The 25,408-nt window shown below is 47.3% G+C and overlaps 1 protein-coding gene across 1 annotated transcript in view; it reads right to left on the minus strand.

Annotated features, from left to right (window-relative positions):
- The window catches only part of SRGAP3 (SLIT-ROBO Rho GTPase activating protein 3), a 259,104-nt gene that overhangs the window by 113,792 nt on the left and 119,904 nt on the right, over positions 1-25,408 (minus strand). The window contains 1 exon segment of the mRNA XM_032592349.1: positions 18,567-18,759. Coding sequence (XP_032448240.1) covers positions 18,567-18,759 — 193 coding nt within the window.

Genomic DNA, 25,408 nt, shown 5'->3' on the forward strand with positions numbered 1-25,408 from the left:
TAATGCTTATTTATTTTTGAGAGAAAGAGAGAGACACAGCACGAGCAGGGGAGGGGCAGAGAGACAGGGAGACACAGAATCCAAAGCAGGCTCCAGGGTCTGAGCTGTCAGCACAGAGCCCAACGCAGGGTTCGAACTCACAAACCATGAGATTATGACCCAAGCCAAAGTTAGATGCTTAACTGACTGAGCCACCCAGGCACCCCTAGTATTGGTAATTTTTAAACATTTTCTGTAGGATTCTAATGTGCATCCAGGGCTAAGAATGCCTGCTATAGGCAATGAGGAGTCATGAAAGTTACGTAAGCAGAGGTATGATTTAACCAAAGTGTGTTTAGATCACTGAGGGCAGACTGCAGGATGGATGGATAGATAGATAGATGGATAGATGAATGGATGGATGGATGGATGAGTGGATAAAGGGGTGGGTAGATGGGTAAATACATGAATAAGTGGGTGGATGGGTAGATGAGTGAATGGGTAGGTGGATGGGTGGATAGATGAGTGGACTCATAGATGGATGAGTGTATGGCAGGATAGATGGGGGTGGACAGAGGCATGGGGCTGGAGAGAGGACGACTAGTCAGGAGGTGACCTTAGTCTAGGAAAAGAGAGAGATGATGAGGGCCTGGGTGGGTGGCAGTGTGGCCAGAGAAGGAAGGACTTGAGACACCTCCAAGGGAGCACAGATCATCATGGAGAGCTCCTGGAAATAGGAAGAAGAAGGATGGAGGAAAGTAGAGTGATTCCAAGGTGCAGATCTCAGGCAACTGGGTAGATGCTGATGACACAAACTGAGATAACAACTGCAAGGGAGAAGCACGTTGGGCAGAAAATACTTTGCACATCCCATTTTTCACTGCTTCCTGATAGAAATGGAAAGATTAAGGGAGAGATGAGATAATTGAGCTGTTACTCAAATTACTTCAGGGGCTTAGCTCAGTCTGGGATGCAAAAATTAAGCAGCATCAGGGAATTAAATGTACAAAATTTATGGAAGTCACAGCCAGAAGGTGAATTTCAGGTGGGGGAAAAAGAAGGCAAGTGATTTTGAAAGGGTAAAGAAGTGCTGGGATGGCTTGGGGGCCATGAAATGAGGTCACATGGTCAGAGAGACTTGGTCAGAGAAAGCCAGCACAGCCCTTTCTCATCAGAAGCTGTGGGCAGGAAGCAATCTCTGCAATCTCTGACGGAGTCCCACAGGGAGGCAGGACAAGTGGAGGCAAGTGGAAGAATGTTACCGAAACAACCAAGGACTTGTCAAGCTAAAGTGAGCAGCTGCTGGGAAGACGAGCGTCTTGGTTCTCCCAGGCTCTCTTTGCAGTCTGTGTGTACGGGCCAGGCACAGCTAGGTGCTGAAGATGCAGTGGGGACCAGAGCAGGCGAGATCTTGCCCCCACATGCCTTCCACTCAAGTGAGGAGCCACACGGGAGGAACAGAAGATGGTGACACAGCCTCATAAATGTAGTCATGAGAAGGAGGTGTGGAGCAGAGGAGGGCCCTCTTGCCCACATTTGGTGGTGAGGTGATGGATGGCTTCCCTTCCTGGAGGAAGCACTTTCTTGACTAAGAACCAAAGGCTGCAATGAAGTTGGATAGGGCAGAGCTTTCTAGATGGAGAAGTATGGTGAACAAAGGCCCAGAGGGAGGCCGGAGAGAGCATGTGGGTGAGTAGAACACAGTCGAGTGGGGCTCGAGCATGGCATTCTGGGATGGAATGTGGAAGGTTGGAGAATCAGACAGAAGCCACATAGCCAAGGGCCTTTATAAGTTCCATTACAGAGTTTGAGCTTTGTCCTCAAGTCAGTGGAAAGCCATCGAAGGATCTAGAGTGGGGGAGTCAACGGGTAAAACTGCATCTGCAGACTCTAGCTTTGGCTACTCTGTGGAGGACGGGCTCAAGGGGGCCAAGAGAAAAGATGAAGGATTCAAGAAACACCTAGGTGGTGAACAGACTGGGTCTGGAGATTAACCGGATGGAGTTTGAGATGCGGATGGGGAGGGAGGAAGAGATGTCCAAGAAGACTCCCAAGTTTCCTCGGTTAGGCACCTTGGGAGAGCAGGGGTGGCATTTGCTAAGCTGAGGAGAAGCAGAGCAGTGTTGAGGCAGGGAGGGACAGAGAGGAACTCCGTTTGAACACAACAAGTCTAAAGGGCTTAAGGAATACCAGGATGGTGATATCTGGGCTAGAGAAACAAATGGGGAAGGTGGTAGCAAGCACTCAGATGGTATTTGAAACCATGGAATGACATGGAACCCTGTACAAATGTGCATGACCACATGGCAGAAGAGGCAAATCCTCAGGAGGCCTGGCAAGGCTGAGGCTGGAGGGACAGGACAGGGCTGGGCTCCTCCCCTCCCCCTGGTTACCTAGGATGGCCATTATAGGCTATCCCATCCTTCCCTGCAGAGATGCTGCCCAGGCCTGCCATCCAACCAGCAGGCCCCTGCGCTTGGTCTATCCCAGAATGGGAGACTGCTTGTTCTGCTCTCCTCACCTTCTCCCAGCCCTGGCTCCCTTTGTGTAGGGCGGCTCATTAATAGACTACAAGGCTTGGCTGGGGCAGGGGGTGGGGGCGGGAACAGGGCTGTCCACAACCAGGATCAGGGGCGGAATTGACTGCTTTGTGGAAAGCTGCCACCCATGGTCTTGGCCACAATGGTACCAGGCTCTCACCATGTCAGAAAGAAGAAGTAAGAGCCACAGATGGAACCCAACATGGCAAAACAGAAAGTTGCCTGGACTTGAGGGTGAGTGTTCACCTGTGTCCACCGCACTGCCTACGTGACTTTATGCGGGTCTGTGCATAACCTCTGTATTCTGGCTACTCAAATGGTACCATTAGCCTTGGGATTAAACACCAGAAAACAGCTCCATGGTCATTCATTCAGCAGTTCATCCACTCAATACATTTTTTATTGAGTATTTCATATGGTCCAGACCCCAGGGATGTAATTTTGAACACAACAGACACAGTTCCTGCCTCCGCGGAGTTTACAGTATAGTGAGGGAGACAGACACTGCTTAAGAAATCCTGCAAATGTGTGTCAAGTTACAACTGCAGAAGTGCTAGAGAAAATGGTGCCAGGAGAGCCCATAACAAGAGGACCTTGCCTGGGGGTCCCTGAAGTATCTCTGAGGAAGCAGTTTTTAGGCTGGACTCTAAAGGAAGAGGGCGGGAGCCTGGTAAGGGGGTGGGAGGGAAGGCTCAGGGGACAAGGGCCCAGGCAAAGGGAAGAGAACAGGCAAAAGCTCATGACGGGGTGGGGGAGTTTGGTGCATTTAAGGAACTGAATAAAGGCCAATGTGGCTGGAGTCCAGGAAGCAAAGCGGAGGAGGGGACAGGTCAAAGGCTCCAGCCAGCACATCGATCACCATCCCATTGGCCATCTGGATTGTACCAGAACCCCAGGAAGAAGCACCCAAAGGCACATGGAAGAGCTGGACACCAGCCTTCCTTTTCCAGGGGGTTACTTGTCCCTTTTGAGAATGGGACCCCTTTGACCTGAAACCCAGCTCTCCATTCCAGCACTCATTTCGCCTGCTGCAGCCACACTTTTGGAAGGTGTCACAGTGAACCTGGCCAGCGCTCTCTACTCTAAGGCACATCTTGAGCAGCCTTTCTGCTTTTCCAGTCGTGCATCCCAGTATCTATGCAGCAGGCAGAAGCAGCAGGCATATACATATGTATGTGAGAACTTTCACATACATATGTATATATATTTTCTTTTTCTTTCTTTCTTTTTTGGCCAGAAAATAGCAATGAAAATTTCTGGTGAGTCACAGCTTTCTTTCTTTGGCTAGAGTTGCTGGGTATGAGGCTCCAAGAGAATGCAGCTTAGAGGAGCAAGGTCTTGCCAAGCTGGTGAGCTAGGGAAATGAAATTAGCAGTGAGCCAGCTTCTCCTGCTTCTCAGCTGGGGGCCGGAAAATTCCGCTTTGCAAACAGAACCCATTTCCAGGCCTTCAGAGCCCCACGCTGCAGATGAATCCAAATCTACTGCCCTGGGACTGTGGTTCCTCTGGGAGAGAGGCAAGCTCCTGCAGCTGACACCATCGCCAAGATGCCAAATCCCTGCCTCTGGCTTCCTGCTCCCTTCTAGGACGTTTTTGGGGCTTACGCTGGCTTGCTCAGCAGACTGCTAGCAAAGCTGCCCCTGAAAAAAGGCTCCCTCAATTAGTTCCAGGGCCCAAAAGGTAAGCATAACCTCTTGCTACCTAAGCTGCCCTGAGCAGGATTTGGAATTCATCGCCCTTACTTGGAGCATGAATCATTAAGCCCACAAATATTACCTGAGTGCCATCTTATGTGCCAGACAATGGTAAGCAAAATGAGTCATACTCCCTCATTCATGGAGTGTACAGTCCAGTGGGGGCCTCAGATGATAATCAAGTCATCACATAAATACATAGAAAATTTCGGGGGACCTGGGTGGCTCAGTCAGTTGGGCGTCCGACTTCAGCTCAGATCATAATCTTGCAGTTCGTGAGTCTGGGCCTTGTGTCAGGGTCTGTGCTGATAGCTCACAGCCTGAAGCCTGCTTCATATCCTGTGTCTCCCCCTCTCTCTGCCCCTCCCCTGCTCACACTCTGTCTCTTTCTCTCAAAAATAAATAATAAACATTAAAAAAAAAAGAAATAAAATTGCATCAGTGATAGGGGCTACGAAGGAGAAATGCATGGTACCTCAAGGGTCTATAGTGGGGGCTTACCCCACCCCAGGGAGGTAGAAGTGAGCATCTGTTGACCATGCTGGTCCTTCTTACCATCGAGGCTTCAGTTGAGATGTTTCTCCTGTATGTGGCCTTCCCTGACCCTCAGGGGCTCCCTTGGTCCCTAGCACAAACCCCTATTTTATTGTTATTACTGCACTCCCATTCCTGAGATTTGTCCTGTTCATTTACTTTCTGCTTCTGGTCTCTGACTCCTCTCAAGCTTATGTCTATCATGTTCACCACTGTTTCTCTGGAAGGACAGGGCACACAGTTGGCTGAAGAGATGAAAAGTATCCAGAAGGATAAGCTGGATTCACAAGGATGGGCAGATTTCGGTGTAACACAGGGATAAAGAAGAGCATTCCAGCAGTAAGTGTGAAGGCTCCGTGTGCATGGACACCTTGTAAAACGGAGAGAAGGCATGCGTGGCCAGAGAGCAGAGGGGAGGTAACCGGGTGCAGACAAGGCTGGAGAGGTAGCATGAGCTGGGGCCTTGAAGGCCAGGATGAGCATCTGGGCTGGGTACTGTTGTACACAGCTGCTGTAACAAAGCACCGCACTGGGAGGCTTAAATAGCAGAAATGTGTTGTCTCACAGTTCTGGAGGCTACAAGTCTGAGATCAAAGTGTCAGAAAGGTTGGTTCCTTCTGGGGGCTGTGAGGGAGACCCTGTTCCATGCCTCTCCTCTAGATTCCGGTGGTTGGCTGGCCATCTTTTGTGTTGCTTGCCTTATAGACATATCACCCCAATCTCCGCCTTCGAGTTCACATGATGTTTTCCCTGTGTCTGTGTCCAAATTTCCCTTTTTTATAAGAACACCAGTCGTGCTGGATTAGGGCCCACCCTATGCGCAGGTTAACTTGATTATCTCTGCAAAGACCCTATTTCCATATAAAGTCACATTCTAAGGTTTTGGGGTTAGGACTGCAGCATGTAAATTTTGGGAGGACACAATTCAACCCATAATAGGCTGCTGCCCCAAGTGGATCAGGAGCCCCAGAACAGTTTACATGATCACTCAGGCGTCTTTCATGTGGTCCATCAGAGGAGTGAATGGACCTGGGATACAGAAGATAAAGTCTGACCCCATTAGCTGGCATCCAAGGCCAGTCCACCCCGCTCCCACCTCCCCCTCTCTGCTTGCAGAAACCTTCTCCAGGCAGTGGATGAAGCTCTGAACCAGGGATGGGTTTCTTCATTTATCTTTTTTTTTTTTTTTTGCCTCCCAAGGAAACTGAGGCCATTGTATTGTGAGTTGGAGAGGTTCTGACTCTGGTTAGATTCTGCTGCTAATCAGCTGTGAGTCCTTGGGCTTGTCATTCTACCTCTCTGAGGCTCTGCTGTCTCATCTATCATATGGATGGATGAGCAACTCAGTGGCCAGTGAGGGTCTTCAAATGTTAACAATATCGACTGTTATTTTCCAAAACCAAAATGCATACACATGAGCTGACAAAGGCTTTTTTGTTCCCAATTCCCCAACTTAATTATTTGAAAAGCCTCACAAGATGCACAAAAATGACGACGGTGAATAGCCATTATGCAGGACCCTTTCGTCCCATCTTCAATGACAGGACAATGAGGCTGCTGAAACCCAGGAAGGGGGTAGCTAGCTCTTCCCAGCTCGTGGGCATTCCTGTCTTGGCACCTGTGCATATTCTGTCTTCACTCACTTTGAATGCCTTCCCCTACCCTTTCCACATGGCAAAAGCCCACTCTCTGAAGTCTTGTTCAAAAGGCTTTTCCTTCAGGGATTACCTGAGATCTGTCTAAATCACACATTTCAATCTTCTCAGATGGTCACCTCTGGACACCTTTTATGTTGTTGCTTAGCTCATCAATCGCCACTCACATGTATGGGGCTTGATCTTCTGCTTATTCTAGAAGCCCTTTGAAGGCAGGAACAGTCTCTTGTATTTCCTTGTATTCCTCCAGAGTCCTTGGCAGAATCTAATTCATCCATTCATTCACCTGTTCACTTAACTCGCTCTTCTAATATTTTTTTAAACCTCTGCCACATGCTAGGGACAGTCTAGTCACAGTGGATTGAAAAGATGACTAGATGTGCCTTGAGAAGGCTCACAGTCTAACAGGTAAAATTAATGCAAGCCAAGAATTATTACAGCTATTGGTCAGAATTCCTCTAATTTAAGTGACAAATATACTTCAGGCTGGCTTAAGCAAAAATGATAGTAAGTGGAAGGAGGGAAAAATTTAAAGGATAAAACATTGTAATCAAAAAATATAAAGGAAGAGGAGGGGGTTGGCCTCAGGAATAGCTGGACCCAGGGGCTCAAAGGATGTTCTCAGGATCTGGTCTTGCTCTCCCCATCTCTTGGCTCTGCTTTCCTCTCTCTGTGTTGGCTTCACTCTCAGGTAGGCCCTCTACAGACCAAAAATACCCTGGCTGCCAGTAATCCCAGTAGAAAGACAGCCTCCACCCCCCATCAGTCCACTAAAAGTCCTGGAATTACATTTTATTAGATTAAAGCTCTGCGACCAAGATGATTCAGAGCCAGTCACAGATTCACCATAGCTCAGGGATGAGTCCCCAGAGGAAAATCTCAATGCTGTTATCAGAAAAAAGGAGGAGGGATGCTAAGCAGGAGAGGGTACTGTGTTATGCTGTGTAAGGAATGGGATCCCAGAGGAGGGGAGGGAGGAGCTAATTCTGCCTCAGGGTAGAGGGAAAGTCACAGGAACATTTGCATTGGGCCTTGAAGTACACAGAAGAGGTGCAAAGGGAAAAGATGGGAGCATCCTGCAGGCAGAGGGAAGCCTGAGTAGTGTGAAGCTGTAAAGTCATATAGGACATGGGCTGTTCTGGGGCTAGCTGCCTAGAGCAGGGCTGAGGGAAGGCACAGTGGAAGCAGAGGCAGCTTGGCAGGAAGGACCTTATACATAGGTCAAGGCCGAATGAAGGCTCAAGTGGGCCAATGATGACATCACTGGGGCAGGGAGGCCAGGTGGGAAGCAGAGGAGCCATCCAGGTGAAGAGGAAGAGTTTATCCTGGGGCTTCGCCTCAGAGCCACCACGACAAATGGTGTGTGTGAGTTTTTAGGGCAAGGAGAACGAATTGAAATCCACTGACTAGAAGCTATCTTTGGCTGATGCCAACCCTGAGAAAGCATAATTCAGAAGGGGAAGGACTACATCCATTGGGTCACCTGGCTGAGGCAGGATCTGCTTACCATGCTTCAGTGCTGAGTCAAAGGCTGGGGCTCAAATCCCAGTTGTCCTTCACCAGCTGGGTGAACTTGGAGAGTTAATTAGACCTTTTCTTTCCTTATCTGTAAAATAGGATTGATAACGGCTACCTCACAATGGCACCTTAAGAACTGAATGAGGTAATTCACGGGATGCTCTTAGCATCAAACCCAGCATATGATAATTATTATTGTTGTTATAATCACTATTATTACCACTAGCAGCTCATTAGGTTATTAGGAAATTCCAACGATGGATGTATATAGATATATGACCCATGGTAGGCTTTCCACAAGTGTTGGTTTTCCTCCCCCACTGCAAACTATCATGTATACTTCAAGACCCAGTGCAAATGGTCCTGGGACTCCCTCTCCACCCTGGAGCAGGCTGATTCACTCACTTGTTCTCATACCTCAAAGTGATGGCACACTGGGTCTGGTGTCCAGCAGCACCTCTGAGCTCCCCCCTTGAACTTGCTAAAAATATTCTTGGCACCAGAATGAAAATCTCTACCTCAATGGGCAAAGCCCGGCCAACCTCATCTTCTCTTTCCCTACAAACCCCTTTGCCTTGGTTTATCCATCTGCAAAATGAGCACACCACTGTATATGCAGTGCTAGCCCTGACCCATGTCTCCTCTGGTTGGTTCTTCTACTGATCACCTGGGGATCCTAAATCAGGACTCACCTTGTCTGGCCTTCAGGTCTCTTGTGTGTCAGGTGGAGATAATGACACCTTTTCTGACTCCCAGCTCCACTAGGATTCTTGGGAGGATTTAAGCAACTAAGGCTGGGGAGGTAATTTGCAATGTGTAAGCAAGGTACTATATAATCTTCCAAGGTCATTATTACCCTATTTGTCTAATGGAATTGAGTCAAAAGTAAACCCCTGCACATTCCTACTTGTTACAATCCCCTTTATAAGATGTGGTTTATATATACAATGGAATACTACTTGGCAATGAGAAAGAATGAAATCCTGCCATTTGCAGCAATGTGGATGGAACTGGAGGGTATTATGCTAAGTGAAATAAGTCAGCCAGAGAAAGACAGATATCATGTTTTCACTCATACATGGAATGTGAGAAACTTAACAGAAGATCATGGGGGAAGGGAAGGGAAGGGGAAAAAAACAATTTCAAACAGAGAGGGAGGGAGGCAAACCATACAAGACACTCAGAAATACAGAGAACAAATTAAGAGTTGATTGGAGAGGCGGGGGAGAGGAGATAGTGGGTGATGGGCATTAAGGAGGGCACCTGTTGGGATGAGCACTGGGTGTTGTAGGTAAGCAATGAATCACGAAAATCTACCCCCAAAACCAAGAGCACACTGTATACACTGTATGTTAGCCAACTTCGCAATAAAGTATATATTAAAGAAAAAAAGATAACAGTGGACATCATGTCTAGAAGTGAATGGAGAGGTGAGTGGGCTTAGAGTGGGTCATGGGCTTAGGAATCAATAGGCTTCTTCCCCTGATTGTAAGCAAACACCACAATGCCCAACAAGGAATGGCAAGCATGCTTTCAAATGCAGTTATAAATAAAATGCAAATGGCCATAAAAAAATAAAAAATGAAATCTCCTTTATTACATCATCTATTTTTCATTTTTAGAATAAAATTTAAATGATATGCACATATATATTTATATAAAGCATATCATACATAAATAAACCACATCCTGGTTAATACTTTGGAAGTTGCTAATTATAGTCTCTGAAGATTTCAGGAAAGCTGGTGTAGGATCTAGAAAAGAGCCAGAAGGGAAAACTTGGAAGGAGAAAAAGGGGTGTAGCTGTTGCAAAAACCATGGTTTAGGCTGAGATTCCTGCTTTAGAATCCCTCCCAGCAATGAAAACAGAAAGGTGGAAGATGGAAAGGGTAGTGATGCAAGACATTCACTCTCCAGAAGGAGCTAGAATGACTCCGGGGGCGGTCTTACATGGGCTTCAGGCTTTTTGCCTTTCCTGCAAACCCACCATATTTAATACTTCCCTGTTAATTATTTACTTTTTTTTTTTTTTTTTCAACGTTTATTTATTTTTGGGACAGAGAGAGACAGAGCATGAACGGGGGAGGGGCAGAGAGAGAGGGAGACACAGAATCGGAAACAGGCTCCAGGCTCTGAGCCATCAGCCCAGAGCCCGACGCGGGGCTCGAACTCACGGAGCGCGAGATCGTGACCTGGCTGAAGTCGGACGCTTAACCGACTGCGCCACCCAGGCGCCCCTATTTACTTTTTATTTAAGTGAATTTATTTACAAAGGACTTTCCCCAGTCTTAGTTAAAATAAAATTTTAAAAAAACAGCATCACTTGCCATAAATAGAAAGTTAACTGAAGAAGTAAGTTCAAGGAAAACAAAATAGCATCATTCAATCCTAGGGAGATGCTGGTGCCTGAGGTCTGCTCTCTATTTGTGAAAGGGGAGATTAGAGAGGCATAGCAACACACTAGTAACCAAACTGAGACTGTCTCCTTGAGCCAACCACAGAGACTGAAAGAGAATTAAAGAATTCAATATTTATGGTTCATGTGCTATCAGTGATCGCACCCTCATTTGGAGGAACACCAATCTGGTCTGACCAGCCCTCATGTTGCAGAAATGCCCACTTAAAATACTGGATCTTTGTGTGCACCCCTCCACAGACTGGGAGCTCACATCCTCAAGGCAGCCCTTTCCTTGATGGACAGCTCTGGCTACTGGAATGTTCTCTAGGTCGAGGTGAAACAGTTTCTCTGAAAATGCTATCCGTGGACCTCACCTCTCCCCTTTCTGTAGTCACACAAAGTAAGTCTATTTCCTTCATATGTTTAAAGGAAGTATTTGGTAATATCTTGGTCTTTTCAACTACTCATTCAAAAGAACTTCTATCATTGATCAGAGAGGGAGAGAGAGACTAGAAATGACCCCTTGCCTTCAAGCAGCCATCAGACTCAAGTGGGAGAACCAGACATACGAACTGGAACATTCCTTGGTAATCTGACAGTAATAATGTGAGTGACACACAGATCACCATGGGAGGCCAGAGGAAGAGCAGTTGACTGTGGGCCTGGGGTCTACAGCAGGGGCTTCCCAGAGGAAGCAAGCCTTGAGCTGGCCCTGCTGGGATGAGCCAGAGCTGCTCAGGAGGAGAGAAGGGAACCCTCAACACCCACACATGCAGGACTGGTCTAGACCGATGGGTGGCTCTCAGGAAACACTAAACTATCCCAGAGAGGTGACGGGATACCCAAAGTCATGCAGTTTGAAGCAGTTTTGCATTTTGGAGCCCAAAAAACCAAGGTCAGAGTTCTAGCTCTGCCACATACCTGCTCTAGCCATGTCCCTCTGAGCAAATGACTTAACTTCTCAACCTCAATGTTTTCAATGAGAAAGGCAGGATAGTACCTGCCTCAAAGGTCACCATGTTTACCACGAAAGTTAAATGAGGCCACACAAGCAAAAGATCTAGTAGAACACTTGGCATGTGATGAGTATCTGAAGGGTTAAACAACCCACACAGCACAGCACCGAGCGATCAGGAAAGGTGTGGCTGGCACACGGTACTGGAAGAATATCAACCCTGGGAAGTATTACCGGAAAGCTATTACTAGTGTGATACTAGTCATAGTAATAGTAGTGACTATGAATGGAGACAGGAGACCCACCTGGAGGACCTTCTCCTTCATCCCACCTCAGTCTAAGCAAACCTTTTGATTCTGAATCCTCAGCCCATTGACAGGCTCCATTTACCTGCTACCAAAGTGCTTCTCTGCTTAGGTTTCACCTGAAAGGCTAAACCTAAATTATAGCATCTTTTTAGGGAAATACTACATCTGCGAGAAAACGTTAGTTGCTCACTGGAATCCTCCCTCCCAACTGCTCCATGAAGAGATGCTCCAAACCTTCTTCACGTGGACTATTAAGCATTATTCATTAGCTAGCCACGCACCTCCCAGTTCTTTCCAAAATCTGACTGTCCCAACTTTAAACATATTTGAATACAATTCTCTGTTGCCTTCCCCACACCCCACACCCCCCCCTCCCACCGCCACAGCTGTCCAAATAGCAGCAATCAACAACTGGCTAGAGAAAGCATTTTTCTCAGGTATAGCCCATGGAAGGTGAGAGGTATCAAAAACTGTGAAGGTGTCAGGATAGAAGAGGACATCACCTCATACACAGGGCACTATTTGCATGTGGTGCTAATATTCCAGATGGAAATCTGGAGCTGGGCTAGGATGGGGCTTTTCAAACTGGGTCCCAAGCAGTGCTAGTTTGGTGAAATAATAATATTTCAGGGGAGGGAGAATTCTGTGATCATATAGCTTTCAGAAAGAAATCAACAGGCTCATTTATTGCAGAACTTCTCAGAGCCTTCTATCCCCTAACAGGTATTCGGAATCTTTAAGAGGGAGTATGGAATAGGTAGTTGCTCCTAACTCCATTCATGTCCCCTCCCCAAACCTGCCCTCGCCCCTAGACATATCAGTGTATTGATGTCTTAGAAAACCCTCCACTGAGGGAGAGAAAGTCTTAGTCCTAGGAAACCTCTGGCTTCCTAGAACTATTCAATTTGTTTCAAGGACATCCACGTACCCCAGAGGCAAGTTTTAAGCCCCCTGTGTGCTGCCCCCCGCACCACACTCCTGCTCAGGAACGGCACTCAGTTCCAGGTCTTGCAAAGGACAAGCCAAGCTCAGGCCAGGACTGGCTGGGAAAGGACTGTGGGTTACAGACCTGACTCTGGGGAAGAGGAAGGGTCTAGAAGGCTAGCATGGCCTAAAAGTGAGTTGTGACTAATTTATCATCTGGAAAACCACTGCAGTGGGTGCCCTTAAATATGAATGAGCATCAGAATCTCCTAGAGGGCTTGTTAAAATACAGACTTCTGGGCCCCACCCCTGGAGTTTGTCATTCAGCAGGTCTGGGGGAGGCCCGAGATTTTGCATTTCTGACAAGTCCCCACGTGATGCTGCTGGTCAGGACCGCACTTTGTAAACTGGTGCTCTAGAGTCCCGACTGCCCAGTCAGGGAGAACACCGTAAAGCCCACATTCTGTCCTCTCAACAACACTGTGCCAGGCATGAGGCACAAGGAGTGGGTGACCCTTTGCCTGAATGGTTTCACCAAGCTCATAAGGCAGCCAGAAGACAGATGTCCCCTTCCCTGCCTCCCACCAGCCCCATGTCAGAGCAACTCCAATCACCACTTGATCTCTGTTCATTCATTCAACTAACATGTAGTGCGTGCCAACCAGATGCCAAAGCAGGTACTAAGTGACCCTAGGTCAAGAGCCACTCTCTCTGCCATCTCTGAGTTCACAGCCCACTGGTTGTCAAAAGGGGATAGACAAGAACACAGGTGATTTCAGCACAGGATGGTAGCTTCTGCCTCGTGCTTCTCAAGTCCTCTGTCAAGTCTCAGGTGGAAGACATCCTTGATTCCTCTTTTCCTGAATCCTACCTCTGAAAGACTACCCAGCAGTGCCCACTCCTCCTTGTCTGCTCTGTCATCACCCCTACAATCATCAACACCCACCTGCAGAGCAATACTCCCACCCACACCACCCGTCTCCCCTGCTCTACTCATGCCCCCTCCGGTCCAGAGTCATCTTTCAAAAACAGAAATGGGAGGGGCACCTGGGTGGCTCAGTCAGTTAAGCATCCGACTTCGGCTCAGGTCATGATCTCACGGTTTCTGAGTTTGAGCCCCGTGTCAGGCTCTGTGCTGACAGCTCAGAGCCTGGAGCCTGCTTCAGATTCTATGTCCCCCTCTCTCTCTAATCCTCCCCTGCCTGTGTGCTCTTTCTCTCTCTCTCTCTCTCTCTCTCAATTATAAATAATAAACATAAAAAGTTTAAAAAAAACAGAAATGGGATCATGCTCCCGCCTACTTACAATGCTTCAGTGGCTTCTCACACTCCCTCACCACCATGGTGTTCCAGCCCCACTGGCCCCTCTTCTCCTCCCCCTGCCCCCAGAGCTGCCCTTACTCATTCCCCAGGTCTCTGCTTAAATGCCGCTTCCTCAAGGCACCTTCCCTGTTATCCTAGTTCAGTGTGGAGACGAAAGAGGGCTGTAATCCTTTGACAGTCCTCCGACAAGAGGAAGGCTTTATTTCCTATCTCCTTAAAGCTGAGCTCAGGCTAAGAGATGGTGTTGTACCAGTTCCAGGCCTAGCACTGAAGAAGATGGGGCTTCCCCAGTGCTCTCTCAGAGTCCTGGATTATGGTGTCCGAAGTCTGACACCCAGCTGAAATACCAGGTAGAGAGGCCCTGATACCACATGGGGAAGGATTCAGCCCAGCTGGGCCCAGCCTTCCAGCCATCCCCAGAAAAGCACATTAAGTAAAGCCATCTTGGACTGTCTAGCCAGAGCAGCCACCAGCTGAATATCGCTCAGTGATCCCAGTCAATGTCATATAAAGTAGAAAAATCACCCAGTTGAGCCCTGTCCAAATTCCTGACCCACTAAACCATGAGTTACTAAGATCTGGGACTAAGTATTGCTGTTACACATAATACTAACCAGAACGCTCTGCATTATATTTATTTCCATCATAGCACCTCCTGGAGAACTATACATTTTTTTTCAATTGCCCAGGCAGATAAGGAGCAAATGGAGAAGCACTGAACTTAGAATCAAGAGACCTGAGTTCTTGTTATGGACTGAATGTCTATGTCCCCTTAAATGTCATATGTTGAAACCCTAGGCCCAGTGTGATGGTCTCAGGTGGTAGGGTCTCTGGCAGATAAGTAGGATTGGGGCAGAGCCCACATGAATGGAATTCGTGTTCTTAGAAGAGTCAACAGAGAGCTTGCTCTCTCTTCTCCTCACCATGTGAAGACACAGTGAGAATGAGCGGTCTACATGCTGAGAGGACTCTAACCAGAACCTGGCCATACTGGCATCCCATCTGGGCTGGACTCACTGGGCCTGAGCTCCCTGTGGCACAGAATTCAAAGAAAGGCTCAAGTGATGGCTCTGAGGGTTCACCTGGGGTAGGTTGAACATCTGGAGAACAATACCATCACTTGTCTCTTTTCTACCATCACATTATGCACATTGAGGATGTCTTATTTTCTTAGACTGTGCCATGTGCTGAAACACAAAGATGATTAGAACACAGTCCCTGCTCTCAGATAATGTACCTTCTCTTGAGAGACAAGCACATGTCTTAGGGCATGCCCACGGTTGGTATGGATGGTTGAGGTGGGCACCACGTCCTTTGAACTCTGCTACCTGCTTGCTCTTTGGGGCTCAGTGTAGATGTCACTTCCTCTTGAAAGCTTCCTTGAGTCTGACCTGGTGCTTCCTCTGTGTGCCCAAAATATTCTGTATTTGTTGTTTGTTTATTTAGCCGTATTTACTGAGCACCTACCAGGTGCCATGCCCTGATTTATAGTAGTAAACAAGACAGGCGGTTCCTGCCATCGTGGAATTTCCTGTCTAATGGAAGAGAGATGAACAATCAAACATAAAAAACAGAAGAAAGAAAATATCATCAAATGATTGCTATGATGGACTTGCAGCTTCTAGCACCGTGCAAAATAGGTTTATAAGCCACCATAGTCTGTGGTACTTTGTTACAGCAGCCGAATGGACTGACGGTCCCCATCCCAGTTCGGACACTCATTTGCTGTGCAAATCAATTCCTTCTCTTGGGCAAATCAATTCTCTCTCTAAACAAAATCTCTCAGCCACAGCAGGCTTTATAGACCAAGTATGTTTCCGCCCTCCCTTCCTTACTCCCACTCATTCACAACCCCCCCCCCCCATCTCTGTCTGGCGCTGGGCCCACTGCACTGGGAATAAACTAACAAGATCTAGGCCCTTCCCTCAAGGCCCTGAGAGGCTACCTGCCAGAGAGATGGACACTCTTAAATGAAGTATCTGTAAGACAGCAAGACAAGCCTTCTCTGGACAGCAGGACGAAGGACCCAGAGCACAGCACAGATCTTGTCCACCGAGCTCCAGAGAGGCAGCCAGAGGTCAGCACTGGTTGGCCCTGGGGTCAAAGGGCAAATCCAGGCATCCCTTAGAGACTCCTGCTTCCAAAGCTGCATTAGCATCGTGCGGAGGGCCTATGCCAGCTGCACTGGCCTGGGCCGACACCCTAATTAGACTTTCATAGTGTGTCAAGCAGCCTGCTTGGCCCGACTGCCAGCTGGGGCTCCTGTTCCGTCTGGTGGCCTCTGTTTAATGAACCCATGAGGGGCTGGGCGAGCTCATTACAGGCAATGCGAAGGAAGAGGGGACCCCTGCCCATGCTCCCCTGCTCCCCCGCCTTTCCCCCATGTTCACGCTGAAAATGGGAAGGGAGGAGACTGGCAGGAGCTGAGGCCACAGCCTGACCACACAGCCCTGGATGGCTCCAGTGACAGCTCAGCCAGAAACAAGGGTTTCCATGCGTGCATCTGTATCTGTGGTTTTAGGGGAGCGTTCACATCTCTGTTCTCAGGCTGCACCCTGGCCCTTTCTTATCTGAAGCCAAGGAGGCAGAAGGAAAACGACAGTTCAAATCTGTCTCTTTGCAATGACTGGTCCACAGACACGTTTGGACAAGCTGCTTTTCTCAGAGCTTCACTGTCCTCATCTTTAAGATAGGCCAGTAACAGCCACCCAGCACAACGTGCTTGGTTATCGCACTCAATAAATTGTCATTGCTGTTGCTATTACTAAAAGATAGGCAAGAGAAGGCACCAAAACATGAGCCATGTTTGGTTCTGAGTGGCAGGACTCTGCGAGTGACTTTTTTCCTCCTATTTGTCAGTATTTTCTAAATTGTGTACAATGAGCATTTTACCTTCATCATTTAGGTGAGGGGGAGCACATTTTCTCAAAAAAAAATCTATCAGAAAAATAAGATTATGTGTGTGAAAGGGCCTAGACACTGCCTGGGAGGAGGTTATTGACAGAAGCTTCCTCCTGCAGCCTAAGTTTGAATAGAGATTGGTTAAAAAAAAACAAGCATGGGGGCGCCTGGGTGGCTCAGTCGGTTGAGCGTCCGACTTCAGCTCAGGTCACGATCTCGCGGTCCGTGAGTTCGAGCCCCGCATCAGGCTCTGGGCTGATGGCTCAGAGCCTGGAGCCTGCTTCCGGTTCTGTGTCTCCCTCTCTCTCTGCCCCTCCCCCGTTCATGCTCTGTCTCTCTCTGTCTCAAAAATAAATAAACGTTAAAAAAAAAAATTTAAAAAAAAAAAAAAACAAGCATGGTATTTGCAAAGATTTAATAAATTTTTGCCCCTTGATAAAGCAATCCGCACGAAAGTGAGTGTTCACATGGTGTGGCACAGACCAAAGGAAATGTTTAAGGGAATTTAAAGGAAGAGCATTCCTTGGCCATAGCAGTACACAAAAAAATATACGTAAGAAGGTGGAAGCAAGCCAGTGTCCCCTGACAGGCGAATGGATAACTACAATGTGCTCTACACATACAGTGGAATATTACTCAGCCTTCAAAAGGGCACATGCTACAATATGGAAGAACCTGGAGGTTATACTAAGAGAAAAAAGCCAGTCCCTAGGGGCAACTACTGTATGAGTCCACTTATATGAGGTCCCTAGGGTAGTGAGATCCGTAGAGGTAGAGAGTAGAATGGTGGCTGCCAGGGTCTGGAGGGAGAGGAAATGGCGAGTTAGTGTCTGATGGGTACAGTGATGCTGCTTTGCAAAAGGAAAAGCATTACGGGTTTGTATGGTGGTGATGGATGCACAACAGCATGAGTATCCTTAACACTACACAATCGTACATTTAAAAATGGTTAAGACGGTAGAGTTTATATTACATACATTTTACCACATTTTTTTTTAATGTAGAGAGAAAAACGGGATGGAACCCAGAGGAAGGAGGAATGGGTCGGGGTTGGGGGAGGCGGGCGGTTGAAGTAAGTTGCAGATGCCCTGCCTTGAGGGCGACTGGCTGGAGACACAGCAGGTAGAGGAGGAGGAGGTCCTGGCAGCGTGACAGCGGGAGAGAGGGCTGCAGAGCGCCGCCCTGCGGAGCGAACGCTGCCCCTGAGCGGCTGCTGCCTCCTACCTGCACTGAGGAGGCTGGCCCCACGCGGGTTCTGGACAAAGCGGTTTTGTCGCTGGCGGACTCGGCCAGCCACATCAGTGCCTGAGCAGATCCGAGCTCACGAACCCCAAGTTTGGAGTGTGAGAAATCAGGGCCCGGGAGGTTGCGTATGATAAATTAACAAGGCAGAAAAAGAACCTGGGCACAGCTCCTCCAGAGGAGTAGCAAAGGGGGATGCGCTGAGCATCACTTCCACGGAGAAGAGATTCTGAGGTCACTGTGCTGAAGGAATGGGGAAGTGGGCTGGCTGACCCCCAGATAAAAGAGAACTGGGTAGAGTCAGGATGTCCTGAAAAGGGGGGGGGGGGGGGATGTCACGCTGGCCCAAATAAAGACTAGTACAATGTCTGGTGCATAGTGGGATAGCGGTAGACAATTTACTGAGCATTTACTGTCTGCGCTAAGCACGGCTCTTGTGTTTCTCATCTATTCCCTACAGCATCCTCCCCGCGTGGGAACTATTTGGATCCTCACTTCACGCGGAGGAAGTCAGGCACAGAAAGGTCAGTAACCCAGGCTCGGCCTCCTTTGTGCTTTGCTGCCTCCCACCGGCCCAGGCCCCGGCCCGCTCTCACTTGAACTGGTGCTCCCGGGAACTGCGGATCTTGGAGGAGAAGCGCTCGGCCAGCTTCTCCAGGCTGCGGGAGTACTCGAGCTCAATCTCAGCTTTGCGGCGGAAGAACTCCTGGAGGTCCTGGAGCAGCTGCAGGCGCGACTCGGACTGCTGCTCCAGGCATTTGAACTGCTCCACCAGCTGCGTGCGGATCTCTGCGGGCAGAGGCAAGGCGCAGCGGCGTTAGGCTGTGCTCGGGGACAGCAGTGGGACCCGCCCGGCTGACCCAGGGCCCCGTCGCAGGCACGGCAATTCCTGCAGCCCCCTCCCCGCCGCCACCCTCCGCGTGCCCCGACCCCAGCTTCTGCAGGCACCGGCACAAGGATCGGGCACAGGGCGGCTCTTGTCACGTGGTCTAACCCAATGTTTCCCAAAGGTGAATCATTGTATGTCACCACCTTGGTTTTTGCCATATCCATATGCCGCCAACGTTATTGTTTCTTCCACACGATCTAGTGAATTGGCTCACTTTTTTTTGCTGAAATGAACTTACTTGAAGTGAACGTTTTTGTGTCACTACGCTGAGGGAAAAACTAGGCCCACTTGCCATCCTGGGGCACGGAAAATGAGTTCAACGAAAACAAAAATTTTGTAAAATTCTATCCAGAGACCGATGCTTACCAAAGGCCCTGAGCCCAAGCTGCCTGCTCTCTATCAACAAAAGGAAAATGGGAGTGTGCAAGGCGTTAAAACCCTTCTCCAGATGCAGTCGGGCCTGAGAGAGGCTGAGAAGGGGATGTAAGGGGGGGGGGGGGACTCTTGGGTTTCAGTGTTACTTAAGGCCACATCTGTGTTCCACTTTACATCACCTTGAGGTCCATGCATAAACATCTCAAGTACCCCTAGAGGAATGTCACCCACCCTCCAGGAAATACTGACCACAAACCAGATCTGTGCAACCAGGGCAAAAGTTCAAAAGCTGGGGAGGTAGAGATAAAAGTCACAGCCAAATCCCAATAACTATAGCCAACCTCATCTTCAAACCCGTAGTGCTGTGCTGTCCCTGCGGCTGTCTCTCTGCTTTAACTCCTTCCCTGCCATCCCACAAGCTACTCAACACCTCAGTCTCCCCACAGCACTCTGCTCACACAAACTCCCTGCTCGCAACACCCCACAGCCTGCTTCTGAGTATTAAGCCCAACTCCTTAGCATGGAGTTTAAGGCCACCAGCCACCCAGCCACAAACTTTACTACTCAGGGTTTACCCCCAGTAGACTCTTGAGACCATTCAAACTTGTCCTTGAAATGTCCAATCCCACCTGCATAAACAGGCACTCTGTCTGAAATGATGGCCAACACTATCTCAGCATCCTTCAGAGAAGTGGTCTTCACAGGGGGCCTCCCCACGCTGGGGTACACAAAGGCTTCCCCTGGGGGTATGCAGGCAGGAAAAGTACAAGGGAATCAGCAGGAGATCCTGTTTCCATCCCCACTCTTCCCTGCTCTGCCTGAGAATGTGTCTCAGTCTAGATGGCATGCCTGCCCTCCTTCCCCACTTCCCTCTTCACACCTGCTTTGCAGAAGAAAGACCAACTTCCTCGTCCATTCACAATCTATGGTGCAGTGCCCCTAAGTGTCAAGATATCTGGGTGCCCCCCAAAATGGATGATTTAGCCTGTTGATGTTTGCAAATCTTCCTTTGTCATCATGAACGCTTGCTCCTCAAAGAGTGGTCTGTGGACCAGGGGGCTTGTTAGAAAAGCAGAATCTCAGACCCCAATGCAGAACTTCTGATTCAGAGTCTACATTTTAGCAAGATCCTCAGGTGGTCCTTATGTCCCTGAGAGTATGAGAAGCACTGCCATCAACTATCCCATCCATCTCCTAATGAGAAGCATTTCCCACACTATTGTACTATTTATGTTTAGTCATTATTTATCAAATGTGTAAAATATTGATATCATTTTGATAAATTGTATATGTGATCACTGTAATGACAAATCAATCCAAAAGAAAGATACTTAGAGCTTTTATGGGCAAAGGAAACATTTTAAATGTCCACTTCAATTTATATACATGTTTTGGATCCAAAGAAGTATGATAGAGGGGCAGCTGGGTAGCTCAGTCGGTTGAGCATCTGACTTCAGCTCAGGTCATGATCTCACAGCTCATGGGTTCGAGCCCCACATTGGGCTCTGTACTGACAGCTTGGAGCCTGGAGCCTGCTTCAGATTCTGGGTCTCCCTCTGTCTCCGCCCCTCCCCCACTTATGCTTTGCCTCTCTCTCAAAAATAAAATAAACATTAAAAAAAAGAAATTTGATAATCAATAAAAGAATTTCAAGTATAAAAATATATTAGGATAAAATTCTGTTAAAGAAATATAAGGGAATTATGAGTCCAAAAAGGTAAAGAAAAGTGCAATATAAAATTTCTGACTTATCTGGGTAATTTTTGATGGATAGTGGTGGATACCAGTGCATTATGGCATTCATCCTATTACCTGGAAATTCCCTCATGATTACATACCCAAAACAAATCCAGAGTTTATGTCCACCAAAAAAATATATAGAAGATACTTACAGTAGCTTTCTGGCCAAATAATAGAAACAACCCAAAATGTCCATTAAGAGTAGACAAAACCTTTTTTTATTGAGATTTCAATGGAATACTATATAACAATGGAAAAGATGAACTCCCGCTACCTGCCACGACATACTTGAATCTCCCAGACCTTATGTTGGTTGAAAGAAGCCAGAACAAATGAGATCATGCAAAACTAGTGTATGGTGACAGGGGTCAGAGAAATGGTTACTGTTGGAGAGGCACTAACTGGCAGGAGGCAAAAGGGCGCCTTCTAGAACACTGGAGATATACTATACCTCGATTTGGGTGGCAGGTACACTGGTAAAAAAGAACTGAGATCTGTGCATGCTGCTGTATATAAGTGATCCTGCGATAAAGAGGCCAAATTAAAAATGCTATGTTAGTTTCCATTTGATGCATTTAAGAGAGTAGTGTAATTTTACGGTACAAGGTCAATATTTACAATATGACATAAATGAGATCCTTTGTAACTACTTAAAGTTACAATGAAATTTTTTCAGATGTCGAGTTAAAATGTGTGAGGCAAGAGAGTTTTCCCCCACCAAGTTCACTTAGAGGGCAGGCACGCAAAAGAGCTTAAACCCTGCTTGAGAGCCCCTGTCAAGGACGGCTCCTCCCAGGGAGTCCTGGACCGCTGTCTTGGCCCTACTCTGAACTCACACGGTACTTCCGGTTTGTCTCTGCCTCGTGCTGTTCTTTTCATTCTTTCAGTACGTGTGTCATAGCTGCCTTACCTCCTCAAATGAAATTTAAGCTCTGCAGGTGGGTTTTCCCCACACGTAATAGATCATCAGGAGATCAATATCTGCATATTTATCTTTACCAAGTGCTTTCACCCAAGGACATTAAGTGTTGTGATTATGGTAGTCTCACTCAACACAAACATACGCAAAAACCACACTCACACACCAGACACCCCCCCACACACACACACACACCATGACATTATTATCCATTTTTTAGAGGAAGAAACCATGGCTCTGTATAAACTACAATCAGGAACTTATCCAAGGTCATATTTTGTTCCCTGAACTGTAACACAGGTGCGCCTATGACACGGCCTACTTGTTACATTGGATCGAGATGCCATTACTCCCCAAAGGGTAAGCCCTGCCATGTCAACACATGGTTATACAAATGCTTTCCAAATATTGTTCAAATTACTTTCAAACTCTATACTATTTTGGACTCAAAATAATCTTAATAATAATTACTAGCACTTACGGAGTCTGTCATTTGTTGCAGGCCCAGTGCTGACTTCTTTACATATTTATCTCACATGATCTGTATAGCTTCCCCATAAGGCAGGTGCTACTAGTGTTCCTTCCCCATTTTCTTCCCCCAGAGATGAGGAGGTAGAGGCTCAGAGGTAAGCAGCCTCTGTTCATAACAGCTGGTATGTTGCAATTAATCTAGGAATCAAGCCCAGATCCCTCAGATGGGAGCAATGACCCTTCAGGTATCTAACTAGACTCAGACCACATTATTTTTTAAAAAAACACTTTAATCCATCTGTCTTCAACCTCTTGTATCCTATTTGTAACAGGATGGTGGTCTAAAGAGTATTATTAATCAGAAATGCTGTAGCCACTGCTTTCCTCCATTACAGGGCATAATCAGGAGCCAACGTTCACATATTTTAGAGGAAAAACTCATAAATCACACTGTGATGACAGAAGAGGATTTGGAAGGAGCAGAGAATCTCCCCCAATTCATACCACCAGCTGGAGCCTCCAGGCTGGGTCGTGCATAGAACCTTCCAGCAGCTTGGACAGCTCAGAGTCAGATCTTTCTAGCAGGAAACGGTCCTGGCCGGATCTCAGACTGCAGCTTGCCCACGCTCTCTCTGGAACCCTGAAAGGATTTGATTACCCATCTCGTTATTTCTAACTCCTTTCCAAGTTGCTCCTCCTTGGAGCTGGCACAGAGTTGGGTTTTCTCCTTGAAGATTTCAAAGGAGCGACAAAAATAAAATAAAACAGAACTGCTCCCAAGGCTCAGACTCCAGTCAGCAGACGTTCCCCCCAGGGGGCGGTTCCAGCCACAGCAGAGCACTGAGTGGCAGAAAAATTAAAAGCGGGTGGGGCAGGGAAGAGAAGGGGTTTGGAAAGTCGGTAAAGGCTCTCTGTTCTCAAAACCTTGGAACAGACCTCTCTGATCACCTAGTGCAGCCTCTTGGTTTTACAGATAGAGGCCTGAGGCCCAAAGAAGGGGCAGAACTAATTCTGACACCCCAGTCTCCTGAAGCACAGCTCTCCGGTGTCACTCTCCTGATAAAATTCTCCATGGCTCCCTGCAGCTAATAGGATCAAAACCAAACTCCTCTGACATTCAAAGCCCAAGAATTTACAGCCTGCCTATCCATTCCCCATAAAGCTCCTGTAACAGTCCCACCAAAGACCACTGTGCCTGTGCCAATGTCATCACCCATGGCAACACTCAGGGCGACCCGCCTTTACAGCTGAACAAGTATCCTCACCCTCTCCATCCCACTCATAACCACACCTCACAAGCAGAGGCTACAGATCTTCTTCAGGTTCAAGGTAATTAGAAATTCTACTTTTTAAAAAATTAATAGATTTTTTTTAGAGAAGCTTTAGGTTTACAGACAGATTAACCAGAAAGGGCAGGGAGTTCCCATATACTCCCTCTCACTCCCCTGCATGGCTTCTCCTATTGTCAACCTCTTGCATTGGTGTGGTCCATTTGTTACAAATTGATGGACAAAAACTAATATGTTACTATTAACTGAAGTCCATAGTTTACATTAGGGCTTGCTCTTTGTGTTTTACATTGCGCAAGTTTGAACAAATGCATAATGTCATGTGGCTATTGTTACGGTATCATACACAGTATTCTTTTTTTTTTTTTAATTTTTTTTTTCAACGTTTATTTATTTTTGGGACAGAGAGAGACAGAGCATGAACGGGGGAGGGGCAGAGAGAGAGGGAGACACAGAATCGGAAACAGGATCCAGGCTCCGAGCCATCAGCCCAGAGCCCGACGCGGGGCTCGAACTCACGGACCGCGAGATCGTGACCTGGCTGAAGTCGGACGCTTAACCGACTGCGCCACCCAGGCGCCCCCATACACAGTATTCTAAAACCCCCATGTTCTGCCTATTGGACTCTCCCTCCTCTCTACAACTTCTGGAAACTACTCAGCTTTTTACTATCTCTCTGATTTTGCCTTTTCCAGAATGCCATATACTTGGAATCATATATTATGTAGGCTCTTTAAGCAGGTTTCTTTTAGCATTAAGCGTTTTAAAAGTTCCTCCATGTCTTTTCACAGTTTGGCAGTTCTTTTTATCACTAAATAATATTGCATTGTATGGAATAATATTCAGTTTGTTTATTCATTCACCTACCAAAAGACATTTTGGTACATACCAATTTGGGGGAAGTATGAATGTTTTGCGCAAGCCAAATAAGTTTTCCAACTCATTTGGAGAAATACCTTTTTTGTGTTAATTAATAAACTATATTTAAGAGAAGTTTTAGGCTTACAGAAAAAAAAGGAGTTCTATTTTTAGACAGGAAATACAGGAATTTAAAAAAATTAGTATAGGAGGGCACCTTGGGATGAGCACTGGGTTTGGAAGGAAACCAATTTGACAATAAATTTCATATATTGAATAAACAAATAAATAAAATTAAAAAACGAGTACAAAATTCAAAAGGTAGAAAGGGTATAAGGAAAAAAAATTAGGGGTGCCTGGGTGGCTCAGTCGGTTAAGCATTCAACTGTAGATTTCAGCTCAGGTCATGATCTTATGGTTCGTGAGTTCAAGCCCTGCACTGGGAGCCAGTGTGGAGCCTACTTGGAATTCATTCTCTCTCTCTCTCTCTCTCTCTCTCTCTCTCTCTCTCTCTCCCCCTCCCCCGCTCTCTCCCTCTCTCTCTGCCCCTCCCCAGCTCTCTCCCTCTCTCTCTGCCCCTCCCCAGCTCTCTCCCTCTCTCTCTCTCTCTCTGCCCCTCCCCAGCTCTCTCCCTCCCCTCCCCTCAATAAATAAATAAACTTAAAAAAAAAAAAAAATCTCTCTCCCACCCCTGTCCACCAGCCACCTAGTCCCCCCTCTAATAAGGCAACCAAGTTACCAGGTTCCTGTGCATCCTTCTAGAAATAATGGCATATTTCAAATACACATCTTCCCTGTTTTTACAGACATAGTAGCATATCATTCACAGCGTCCTGTACCTTACCTTTTTCTTTTAAGAATACATTGGGGAGGGGTGCCTGAGGGGTTGGTTAAGCA

This window comes from Lynx canadensis, chromosome A2, assembly GCF_007474595.2.
Source record: "Lynx canadensis isolate LIC74 chromosome A2, mLynCan4.pri.v2, whole genome shotgun sequence".
Taxonomy (NCBI): Eukaryota; Metazoa; Chordata; class Mammalia; order Carnivora; family Felidae; genus Lynx; species Lynx canadensis.